General features: G+C 42.7%; 3 protein-coding genes across 3 annotated transcripts; 2 read left to right on the top strand and 1 right to left on the bottom strand.

Moving 5' to 3' along the window:
- Positions 1–261: 261 nt before the first annotated feature.
- Positions 262–1,117, bottom strand: LOC130686422 (uncharacterized). Its single transcript, XM_057509544.2, has 3 exons — positions 966–1,117; positions 724–891; positions 262–662 (listed from the first exon to the last, which is right to left on the bottom strand). Exons 1-3 carry the CDS (start codon positions 969–971, stop codon positions 480–482), a joined length of 357 nt encoding a protein of 118 aa, XP_057365527.1. The 5' UTR covers positions 972–1,117; the 3' UTR covers positions 262–479.
- A 3,492-nt stretch (positions 1,118–4,609) lies between these two features.
- Positions 4,610–6,291, top strand: LOC130686412 (uncharacterized). Its single transcript, XM_057509533.1, has 3 exons — positions 4,610–4,716; positions 4,781–5,128; positions 5,193–6,291. Exons 1-3 carry the CDS (start codon positions 4,711–4,713, stop codon positions 6,051–6,053), a joined length of 1,215 nt encoding a protein of 404 aa, XP_057365516.1. The 5' UTR covers positions 4,610–4,710; the 3' UTR covers positions 6,054–6,291.
- Positions 6,292–8,895: 2,604 nt separating this feature from the next.
- On the top strand, positions 8,896–11,258 carry LOC130686405 (adhesive plaque matrix protein-like). The gene is made up of 3 exons (XM_057509520.2): positions 8,896–9,047; positions 9,110–9,694; positions 9,757–11,258. Exons 1-3 carry the CDS (start codon positions 9,042–9,044, stop codon positions 11,092–11,094), a joined length of 1,929 nt encoding a protein of 642 aa, XP_057365503.1. The 5' UTR covers positions 8,896–9,041; the 3' UTR covers positions 11,095–11,258.
- Positions 11,259–12,183: the final 925 nt, after the last annotated feature.

Here is a 12,183-nt window from a genome sequence, read left to right as displayed (position 1 = left end):
TCACGAAATTTTTTTTTTTTGGTGTGTGTTATGTCGACTTACAGCCGCAGCCACAACCCACACGGACGTGTTTGGCATTGAAAGAAACTCACCAAGTGCGGATATCTGTAGTCACCGCAAAACACATAAGAGAATGTCGTAACAAGGATCACAAGCCACTGGATGATAGCATACTACAGACGCTTCGTGCGTGAAAAAATATCTGCTGATCGCCACACCAAAAGACAAAATTCAATAGATTAATGGCGTCATTTGTTCAAATCGTTTTCAAAAATGATCTTGTGTATTGAGGATATGGGCAGTTGTAACACACCGTTGTACATTTAAGGGGAAATGCCTTCTTGCTTACCTGAGCAAAATAGACGTTGACATAAAAAAAAGTCGTGAAAAACAAAATGACGTGCACTCCAACACGCATATGAAATCTATACAAAAGTTCGGTACTCGAAATCAAAAGGTCTGTGTGTTTTATCAGTGATTTACAAAACAATGCCAGGTCGATAGCCAGCGGTGTTAGTCAGCGAGAAACGCTTGGTTCCAACGACGATCCCTTTCTTCAAACGATTCTGATGATCGGGACCTCCAACTGTGTACGAAGCACCAAGAGGCACTGTCAAGAAATCACCTTGTCTGAACGTGCCTACATTGTAGGTGGTGATCACCTACGAATTCAAACAAACAATAACATCAATAATATTTCGTTGTTAAACGATCAATACTTACTGTCGGTTCGTCTTGATATTGTGAGCCTTGATCAGATGAGAACACGCCGTAATCAACTGGTGAATTCTCGTAGGGGATAATTAAATGATCGAGGGATGATTTCTGAGCTACTGGCATCGATACCACCGAAGACATCATCCAGCATCCAACAGCGCAAATGAGGAGCACCTTGTTTAAAAACAGAAATGTGTTTTGTTTTTTTTCCTGGGCAATGTGTCGCACACTTTCAAAAAAATGTTTACCTTCATCGTGAAATGGAACTTGCTTACGAGAGGGTTGGTCGACAAATAAACGATGAATGAGCTGTGCTTGAAGACCAACGTAGTGCTCTTATATAGAGCCCGAGCCCATAGCAGCTGCTGGTAGCGTACGTCCAGCCAGGCGAAATAAAATGTACGACCGGCCAGCAAAGAAAATATCGAGGGGAAGGATATGCCATTGTTCACTTTCACCTCGACCGGTTTACGACGACTCATTAATTGCCGTACGCTCATGCAGGACCACTCTCTGACTTTCTCCGCTTGTCTAAGCTAAAAGAAATAACACACCCTCACATAAACACACACACACCACAAAAAACTCGGAACAAAACAATGCTCAATCCCGTAAAAAGTGAAAATGCTTTTCCCACAATAACAAAAGGCCCATGAAGAGGGTAAAAACAAGGGAAGGAAGATAACAAGCGGCGATGGATGGGCAAACAGAAAAATGCCCATCAGCGTTTTCACCTGTGTCATCGTACACCTGCCTGAGTATACACACCACATCTTCTTCTACATCGAGGACGCAATCCGACAGGTTAAATGGCCGTGGTTTTTTTTCTTTTAACGAGCAGGAAGATTATGACCGAGCTGCTGAAGTAGAAGAAAAAAAAACTCGAGTCATCAACCGACTCTTTTCTGTTTGCGTTTCAAGTGTTGCACCGGAGGAACCAGATTCAAGAGAGCGATAAGAAAAAACGAGAGATTTTTAAAAGAAATAAAATGAAAGTCAGAGAAAAAAAAAAGATGGGTCTGTTTTTCTAGTTGAAATCATTTGAGTACTTTTTCCACTCCGATGGCATTTCGGAGAGATGTACAAAACACACGCTATATAGAAGGTTTTTGCTATTCTTGGGGAAAACTTACCTTTTTTTCTATTTTTGAGAAAACATCTCACACGAGGGACACCAAAAGGCAAACAAAAGAAAGGTGCTGCTTTCTCCTGCTCTCTCTCTCTCTTTTCCGTGGTTCCTCCTGGAACAGTTTCACCAGTTAGGATATGTACACGTTAAGCGATAATCCTGTTCTTGTACATGTAAGGCTTTTTTAACTCGCGTTTGTTTGTATATGAAACGAGTCTTTTAACAAGCCTTCTGTCCACTTGAGGGGCTTTAAAATTAATTCTCGATTTATTTGAAGGTACGGCATGATTAGACCTTACAATAGATAATAATAGCTGTAGCCATTGGATTCGATTGCCTGAAAAAAACGTGACCGATATCGGTAATAATAAGTAGTTTGGTAGGTTCCGGCAATAGGTGGCATCCGCGTGCACATTTTGTACCGTCTAGCCTCTGTTCCATGAGAGTATATAAAAAAAAAATAGAGTTTCCTTTCGGAGATTATGTAGGAAATTGAAATTCCAACCGGTTTACGATTTTCATTTCAGAAAATTCAATGAACCCGATGGCTGGACGAACTGGGTCAATTTCGCTCCTGTCCTATTCAAGTGAGTAGGAAAAGATTCTGACCTTGGCAGGTGAATATGATTGCATTGTCATCATGCTATTCAATTAGTAAATCGTGGCTTATTCTTTTGAAAAATATACTGGACATAGGCCTCTACATGATTGAAATGCTTTCATTTTTACATGGGCAGATGTTAGGCCTTTTAACCAGAAAGTGAAAAACCATTGTGAAATGAGAAACATCAGGCCTACTTTTTCTATGCCAACGATCTTGACCTTGGTGTACGTATAATTATTTAAATGGGGAGAAGGGAAATCGAGGCACAACAACCGCTGGAATTTCCATGCGGATGAAACGTGTAAACTAAAACACGCGTGATAATAGAGTCGTGGCAAAGGGCTAAACCGAAAACGCTTTCACTCGCATCATTAGAGAATTGGGTATCGTGAATTTTTTATTTTACCCATACATTTTGCATTGTCTAGTCAGGTTTTCAAAAAAAAACAACTGGGTGATAGTGTTGCCTATAGAACGAGGAGTTTCATTATTACGCAATAGTTGGACGAGACATAAGCGGCCGACCTCTTCGATTTCACCGTTCGTTTTATTAGGTCATTCGGCTATCGGGACGTAATTACCCGATCATCAGCGAATACCCAGACATACAGACATTGTTTGTTTTCACTCACGTTCGATTTATTTGGGAATTTAATGAGTAATACATTCTTTTCAAATACTTCGAATAAATACCTTCAAGAAACTGGCTATTGATTTGTCCTCTTTAATGAGGTCCATTAGTTAGGCTTATGTCACTAGAACAATGAGGACATTGCAATCGTCCAGACGTTGCTGTCTGCACGGACTATCAAACGATGACATCGTCTAAGCTATTACACGAGAGAAACAAAATATTTAGCATACAATATTTGTACTGTAGCAACCACGGAAACAAAAAAGAAAGCCTGATGTTGCTGTCTGCTCTAATAGAAAGTCGCAAAGAACCTGGACGTTGCCCTAAAACTGCTCTACCCGACATACGAGTTAAAACATTCAAAACAAAACATGTCGACCCCTTTTAACTTCTTAGCATCATCATCTGGTCCGCGTTACTAATGAGTCATTTATAGCGTGACGATTAACGTTTTACGATGGACACCGAGCAAATGAATTCCGTGAAAATCCAGCGCTCTATTGATTAAAAAAATTATTATCAAATAAAAGGGCGTTAGGTATGCATAGATATCAATCATTACAAGGAAATCGACTGAGACTTTTCACTTTTTTACAATCAATTTTGGTGATGGCGGTGATGACTGAACAATCACGAATCATGCGGGACGATCGTAGGACAATGTCCGCTCCTCCCCAAAAGAAATGGTCGAATAAATTGATTGTGTGTGAGGGCCTCAATCATGATCCATTTAAAGCTTGTAATGATGGATGTGGGCCGAATGTGACGACATCCGAAACCCAAAAAAACAAATTCACGATGATAATCAATCGCAATATGAATGCGGGACACGTTGAATGCGTTCGTTAGAAGTTAAGGCAAAGTTTAAATAAACAATAGAAACACAATTGGTGGGGGTACTACAGTCTCTTGTTTTGGCATCGCCAACTTTCCCAAACTGTCCCATCACCTGTGAGGTAAAGATGTGACATAGATATCGTTTGGTCAAAAACGGATCGAGATTCTTCACGAACGATGTGTTCAATTTCAGGTACGAAAAAAAAAAACCTGTCGTCTGTCTGGCGACAGATTTAGTTCATTTTCTCCTTTTCGTTATTATCTCACGTTCGTTTCTCCCACTTTCTCCTCGCTAAAGCAAAAAGAACGAAGGCGGAATCCATCGAAATGTAGCGCTTCTTGACACCGCGCGGAGGTACGCGCAAGAGCGGGCGGTGAAAGGAGGAGATGTGGATGCGCTACTCTCTCGTTGGATGCTACTACACCGGTCGAAAGGGCGAATGTCGTTTCACATTCTGTAAGTTCTCCAGATAACAAAAAAAAGACCAAATTGAAAAGAAAAAAAAAAAAGGGAAACAAGATCATTATTAAAAAACCTGTTTTTATATTCAGTTGTTCTTCCCTTTGAACGCGTGTTATTTTTTTTCTTTCTCAATTCCAGTTCTACAATAGAATTGGCTCTTCGGGTGTATCCTATAGCACGTGTTGCAACTTAGATAGATGGACGTAGAAACGCCCAATTCCGGATTGAAGCCATCACTGGCCATCGGCCGCATATATAAGACACACAGAGTCGACACAGTTCAATCGTCACAATCGTTTCAACCTTTCCTAGCCAAACACATCAGGATGAAGGTAGTCATTTTAATTTTGTTTCAATTCAAGACATCTTTTCCTTTACCCTGGATTTTTTTTGTAGATCTTGGCATTTATTGTCGTCATCGTTGTAGCATCCGCCAGTGGCGACGCTCAGCAACGATCGCCGCGTCCCACTACTTATCCTTCCATCAGGATTTATCACCCTGAATTTAAGATTCCTATTGCCCGGCCGTATTCAACCATCAAAAGGGAAGCTCCTGTCAATCCGGTAGTGATTACACCATCAGCATCCAGGCAATTAAACATCGCCAAGGAAGAAACCAGAGAGGAGGTTAAACCGGAGATCAAACGTCCGTTTGTCAGACAGGTAGCAAAGCCATTAATTAAAGAAGAAATTAATCCCGAGAGCAAGAACGAAGCCAGACAAGAAGACTCCCAAAAAGTCAAGGTAAAAATACTAAATGACAAGATAAAAATATATCCTTAAGGCTTTATCCTTATTGAAATTAAAGATCCAGGCTGTTCGATCTATTGGAAATCAGAAGAACACAAGATCATATTCATTTGGCTACGTCATCAAGGATCAGGACACGTTCAACGATTTCGAACAGCAGGAGAAACGCGATGGTGATGTGGTGACGGGATCTTATCGAGTCAGCTTGCCCGATGGTCGTGTCCAGCTCGTTAATTACAGGTCAGCACCTGAGACTGGTAACATCATGCAAGTCAGCTATGAAGGTGACGCGAAATACCCGGATTACGTCCCAACCAACGATATCAAGGACAATAAAGGCAAAAGGACTCCCGTTTCTGCTTCCAGCCAGGCAGCTAAAGTCAATCAGGTCATTAAAATCAATCAAGAAATTGTTAAGATCAACCAGGAGGTCAAAAGCAATCACGAAATCAAGATCGATCAGGATGTCAGAGCGAACGCGGACAAGGAAATCAAAGCCGTTTACACGCGTCCCAGTCCCGCACCGCCCACACCGAAGGCTACCGTCCTTCCAGTTAAATATTCAGCCCAGTATAAAACTGCACCTCGAGCCCCGAATAGAGCACGATCTGTTGAACCTTTCGTCCCAGCCGAATCGCTTCCTACTCCCGAGAAATTGGTCGCTGAATCGCCTTCCGCACCTTCTGAATCTTTGCTGCGCATCATTTCAGAATCGTTGCCGAAACCCGAAAAATTCAACGCTCCCGTTCGTGCTAGGATCGTTGAATTTCCTGCACCTACTCCCGAAGCTGCCGTGGAAGAGGATTTCAATGACGTCATCGAATTTGATGGACCTTTACCTATTCCAGCTGCTTATCGCAATGGCCGCCGCACCGGCCGCCGTGCCACAATTCGCAGACAGGTGGAGCGATGGTGGTAAACGAAAGGAAAAATAGATCGACCGAATTTGGACCTCAATAACTTATGCAGTTATTAAGATTTTTTTTTTTTTTGTGAACTCTCAGTTCCATACTTTACATACTTATATAGAATTTTTCGTATAATCGGCATTCACTTTGCGTTGACGCAATTTGAATCGCTGCAGAAATTGTTATTGTTTCATTGTTTTTGTTGTTGAAGTAGACTTTTAACAAAATACACTACGCACCTATTCAGAATTGTATTCAGTTAAAAACAAAATTAAAGAGAAGGGGGGGGGTTCAAAATGAATGCGGTTAGTCGGCCATCAGAAGACACCTCGAAAAACAGAACCTGTTGCTCTACAATGACGACAGAGAGAAAATGTTGATATGACGAAAGCGAAAAGTTTTTGTTAAACCGCGCATTGTTATAACCGCCAAGGTTGATGTAATCGGCTATGGTCGTGATGCTTCTGTTCCGCCGTGCGAGCATCAGCGGCCCCATAAGAATTTTGTTATTCATGCAGACGTGGGTGGGGTCTAATGTTGATGTGGTTTTCGTATTTATTTCTTTTTTTTTGGGGCTTAATGTGCTTCTTTGATTGTTATTAAATCTTTTGTTCGACTCTACTATGAATAGGGGCCAGAGAGAGTGAGAGTTTAATAGGCTTTTTCTAAGGAAGCCGCAAAAAAAACAATTGACTATCACTTTCCAAGGTTTCGGTAATTACGTCATATTTTGGAAAATTTTTGTTTCTTTTGCTTACCCTTTCCCCCATGAAGATGGTACGATCGACGTAAACAGGGACGAAAGCTGTCTCTTTTTTACCTGACCCCATCTTTTTTGAAAAGAGTTCTAAGAAGAAATAAGGTAGGACGTGATAGATAATTAGATGCGATGTAATCTAATTCACTTAAATAGTAACACGCATTGGGAGGTCTATGAACTCCTAATTGACTAGCCGGGTTTTTAAAACGGAGGCGGATAAAAATGTGTGGCCTTAAAAGGGCATGAGGAAAGAGTTGAATAAATCAAATAGCAAAATTCGTTTTTTTCGGTTGTTTTTCTCCTTTTTATTTTTAAAAAGGTTTTTTGAAAAATATATAGGCTACTTTCTAATGAGTAAAGCTATATCACCCAGGAAACAGGGAAACACTTTTCACTCGTGCGCATGTTTGATATACACAAACTACACATCGATACGGGCAACTCGTGTCTCGTTATGTTTGTATGTTTTTTTTTTCGATAGCGTGCTTTCGGGATCCCGCAAAAAAGGGGGGCAAACCCAACCGGTTTATATTTATATCGTTACATTATCACTTCATCTGATGGTCCTCTTTCTGTGCAAAGAAAATTGTGTATATACACGATGATATGTGGGTCATGCGAAACTAACCGGGTAGCGGATGGGGAAATCTTATTTTCATGACCACGCCCTTTTAGCTCCGAGAATCGTTCATTTTAGCCAGGCCCACTAAGACGTGCACTCTCAAAATTTTGCTACAGCACGTCATATTTTTTTTTGTTTTCATGTTTTTGTAATAAAAAAAAAGGAACGAAGGGGAGAGAGAGAGAGAGAGAGAGATGTATCCACTTTCCATTTCTCCTCCGGAATATCACGACTTTTTTCTGTTGAGAAATTTTAGTTTTTTTGACCTTTTTTTTCTAGGTGTGTCGAGACGCTTTTAAGTTGAAATCTCCCTCCCAAAAAATGAATTTCTTCTTAATAAGAGACGATGGAAAGATAAGTATTAATCAGTGTCCTCAATTGCGTCATATGCTTTGAATAAATGAAGTAGCTTCTAATCTTACAAGCGTCACCCGTCTTTTAATGTCAACGAAGATGTCATCGGCCTTGATGAAAATCTCCGCGAGTTACACGAAATCACGCGAACGCGTGATCGCATTGAGGGATGAAAAAATCCAAAAGAATTCCTCACATCAGTGGCTTTCCAATTGTAAACGTATCGCGTGTGACAATCTATCTTCGTTCGCATATGCACGTAAGCCGTTGATATACAAATAGCGTACCGCCATCATCACATCAGACACAAATCTTAACCAGATTACGTATATCCGTGTGGTTGATTGCACCAAATCAAGCTGCACCACTCACGGGGGAAAGTTGTTCTTGTTTAAAAAAAAAAAAACCTCTTTCTTTATTTTTATATGCTTTTGCTGAGAAACGTGAATATTGTTTACAAACATAACCACTGGATGGACCAATTTTCCACTGAAAAGGCCGTTGACTTTAGTCACGAAATGCGTCCAGTGTTTTATGCCATTGTATTTCCCACAGCATTTATATGGAGCTTTTCAATTGATTGCTGTAGAGTTATAGTAGCTTCTATACGGATCAAATTAAAATTGGAAGGTAAAGAAAATCAACATTTTTTATTGGGGCGTGCCCCATATTTTTTTTTTCTTCTTCTTTGATCGTGATAGTTAGAGGGACGATTTGAAAAACTTTCTCGCCCGAATTCATTTTGTTTCCTATTCATTGTTCGAACACGCACATTGGAATACCTGCCGTTAGTGTTACAGGCCAGTTAGAGACGTTAGACGTTGCACACACACACACACAAAAAATAGATCGAGTAACTGCCATAAGTTGGGCGGGGAAGACACTCCACGTTAGCAAGAAGAGAAAGGGAAAGGCCAACAAGCCGTGGACAATTGCGCCCTTTAGATATCGTCTGTTTTGGTGGGGGAGTTGGGTGAGAACAAGGAGAAAGACGGGCAACACATCATCAGTAAGAGAGAGAGCAAAGGTGTGTGTCTATACGTGGGTTGTACACACACAGGTAAAGCAAAACTGCACAACTGTTCACCTGTTATCCCGCATTGCGTGCAAAGGAGGCGGGCATATTGACGATGGAAGCATCTACACCGCCTATATAAGTCAGACAGCGCACATCAACATTCAGTACAGTTGACTTCTACCTCTTTTGGAAGTAAAGCTGTGTTAGCTTTGCTCTCTTTTCACGTACACAAACAAGTAGAAAACATGAAGGTATATCATTTTAATATAATATACGAACAACTAATGCATCTATTTTATTATCCTCTTCGTAGGTTTTTATTATTTGCATCGCTTTTATAGTTGCTTTAGTAGCAGCTGCTGATGATGTGCCAGTCCAGCGGCGTCGTGTTCAACAGGCAACGACGGACGAAGCCCCCGAGTACCGTCGTCGCGTCCAGCCTGCAACTGATGAGGCACCCATCATCCGTCGTCGTGCCCAGTCTGCCCGTTATGTCCCTAAAACATACGAGGAGCCAAAGGATTACCCTAAGCCCGAGCCATCGTACCCCGCTAAGCCCGAGCCATCTTACCTCGCTAAGCCCGAGCCATCGTATCCCGCTAAGTCCGAACCATCTTATCCCGCTAAGCCCGAGCCATCGTACCCCGCTAAACCAGCTACTTATGAAGAACCAGTAGAGTACAAACCTCCAGCTTACGTCCCGTCTAAACAGCAAGAACCGGAGTACACCCAACCTGAACCTGCCTATCCAGCTAAGCCTGTTTATCGGCCTCGTCAGCCTGCTTATCCTAAAGAGCAAGCTGAGCCAGAGTATCCTCGTCCGGCAATCAGGAAGCCCGCCTACAAGGCTGCTGAACCTGCTCCATATAAAGCTGACCAGGAAGAAGAGGAAAAGGAGGTACGTTGAAGGAGCTTTTCTGAGCTGATTTGCATAACAATTAAATTGTGTTCTATCGATAGGTAACAAGAGAACCGTACAACTTTGGTTACGCCGTCAAGGACGAATACGACGATTACGGTCGCCAGGAAGAAAGCGACGGCAAGGTGGTCACCGGATCTTACCACGTAGTTTTGCCCGATGGTCGTAAACAGATCGTCAAGTACAGAGCCGATCCCGAAACCGGATTCACCGCTGACGTCACCTACGAAGGCGAGGCCATTTATCCCGAGTACATTGAACCGACTCAATCACCGTACAAGGCGGCCCTTGCCTACCAGGCTGAGCCTGCATACCCTAGACCATCTTACCCAAAGAAGCCTGATTATCCTAGTAGGCAATCTTATCCTAAAGAGCTAGCTTATCCCGAGCCAGCTGCTCCAGCCCAGCCAGTTTATCGCGAACCTGCTACCCCAGTTAAACCAGCTTATCGCGAGCCTGTTACCCCAGCTAAGCCAGCTTACCGTGAACCAGTTGCCCCAGCTAAGCCAGCGTACCGTGAGCCAGCTGCCCCAGCTAAGGCAGCTTACCGTGAGCCAGCTGCCCCAGCTAAGGCAGCTTACCGTGAGCCAGCTGCCCCAGCTAAACCTGTCTATCGTGAACCAGCTGCCTCATCAAAGCCTGCCTACCGTGAGCCAGTCTATGCCGAACCAAAAGCTCCAACTAAGCCTGTTTATCGCGAGCCAGCCTACCCCGAACCAACTGCCGCACCCAAACCCGTTTATCGTGAGGCATCTTATCCCGAACCCGCTTACCCCGAGCCTTCTTACAAGAGACCATCGTATCCTAAACCCGAATATCAGAAACCATCTCATGCCGGCAGACCAGTTTACCCAAACAGGCCAACTTACTCCGAGCCAGCTCCATCAAAGCCAGCCTATCGCGAACCAGTTTACAAGACCGAACCAAAAGCTGAACCAAAACCGGAACCTACACCTGAGGTAACTACCCCGGAATACAAGACTACCACAACTACCCCTGCTCCTACTACAACAACTACCACTACCACCACACCAGCTCCTACCACTACCACAACTGAAGCTCCTTACACCGAGCCCACATACCCTGAACCTTCCTACCCCGAAGAAGCCTACCCTACTCGACCACCATACCCAGCAGAGCCATCTTACTCTAGACCACCTTACCCGAAGCTTGAATATCCCAGCAGACCGTCCTATCCAGAACCCGCCTACAACAGACCCTCCTACCCCGAGCCAGCTTACCCATCCAGACCCGTCTATCCTTACCCAGGCGAAGATCGTCCAGAGCCTTCTTTCCCAGTATACAGACCCGTTTACCATCGTCCTGAACAAGACTCTGCCCCAGAGTACAGGTCCCCTCAACAGTATGCGCCAGTATGAATATAATTTAACTCAAAAGTCTATTATTCTAAGCCGTCAATATGCATCCTACTAAAAAAAACAGATAAAATCATCTATATATAATGAGACGATGAGTCGATCCTTCATTGTAGTGTGTAAGAAAATGTGCTTCCTCATTTTGTGTGTCTTACGATATTGAATTCAATAAAAAATGTATATCTCCAAAATAACCAAAAAGAAACTCTTTTCTATGAAAATGAGATCTAACTTGCGTCCTCTCACGTTATAGCCTTTCACTTTCTACGGCAAAGTGCGCGAGAAATTCGTCAACCAGGTGAGCACACACAGCAATCAGACGAGCGAAAGCGCTGAAAAACTGGCGCTCCATCGCAAGCGGCTCTTAAAGAAAGAAAAAGCTTAATTCAACCCCCGTTGTGTTTCTGTCGTGTAAAACAAAGAACAAAGCGTAACCGCACGATATGATGGACGACCGCGCGTTACGGCCAACCATTGTCGGATGTTATGCGATGAAGACGATCTTTTATGTCTTGTCTTCTTGATGTGCATGACAGCAATAGAGAAAGTGAACATTCTCCGGTCGTTAAACTTAACCATTTGTCGGAGCGGGCTGTTTTCCCTCGTTAAACCGAGCCTTCCATCATCAGGTGAACGTTATATACCTTGTAGTACTGATGATTGTTACGTTACTCTTTTTCTTGTTGAAATGTTACGAGAAATCGAAATAATCTGCTTTCGTTTGTGCTTCAGGAGCCAATATGTTCTGTGAATTCTTTGTTTTCCATTTTGTTATCACAGTATAGGGGAATAGTAATCTCGTTATCACCACTGAGAATGTAAAACAATCATTTTTCACACTGCGCATTCGCAAAAGTATACAATGCTCGGAGCTGGCTCTAAAAAAAAGGGAAAGTTGTTTATAAGTAAAAATTTTTGATAGAGGTGCACCATTTCATGATTTCCCTGTTTGAAAACGCATTTTTCTTCGTCATCGATCATCGGCACACTTACTTATGCAGTTTTACTTTTCCTATATCGATACGTCATCACGCTGGCTCGATTACAGGTTGAAAACTCGTGCCGGAGTCACACCCAGAAGAAAATAGCTAG

The sequence above is a fragment of the Daphnia carinata genome, chromosome 2, assembly GCF_022539665.2.
Source record: "Daphnia carinata strain CSIRO-1 chromosome 2, CSIRO_AGI_Dcar_HiC_V3, whole genome shotgun sequence".
Taxonomy (NCBI): domain Eukaryota; kingdom Metazoa; phylum Arthropoda; class Branchiopoda; order Diplostraca; family Daphniidae; genus Daphnia; species Daphnia carinata.
Note: the sequence above shows the minus strand (reverse complement) of the source record. Positions and strands in the feature narration are given on the sequence as shown.

Coding starts and splice junctions, on each gene's coding strand:
- LOC130686422 (XM_057509544.2), bottom strand. Junction 663..723: donor AATATCAAGACGAACCGACA/GTAAGTATTGAT, acceptor TTGAATTCGTAG/GTGATCACCACCTACAATGT.
- LOC130686412 (XM_057509533.1), top strand. Junction 5,129..5,192: donor AAGACTCCCAAAAAGTCAAG/GTAAAAATACTA, acceptor TTGAAATTAAAG/ATCCAGGCTGTTCGATCTAT.
- LOC130686405 (XM_057509520.2), top strand. Junction 9,695..9,756: donor AGGAAGAAGAGGAAAAGGAG/GTACGTTGAAGG, acceptor TTCTATCGATAG/GTAACAAGAGAACCGTACAA.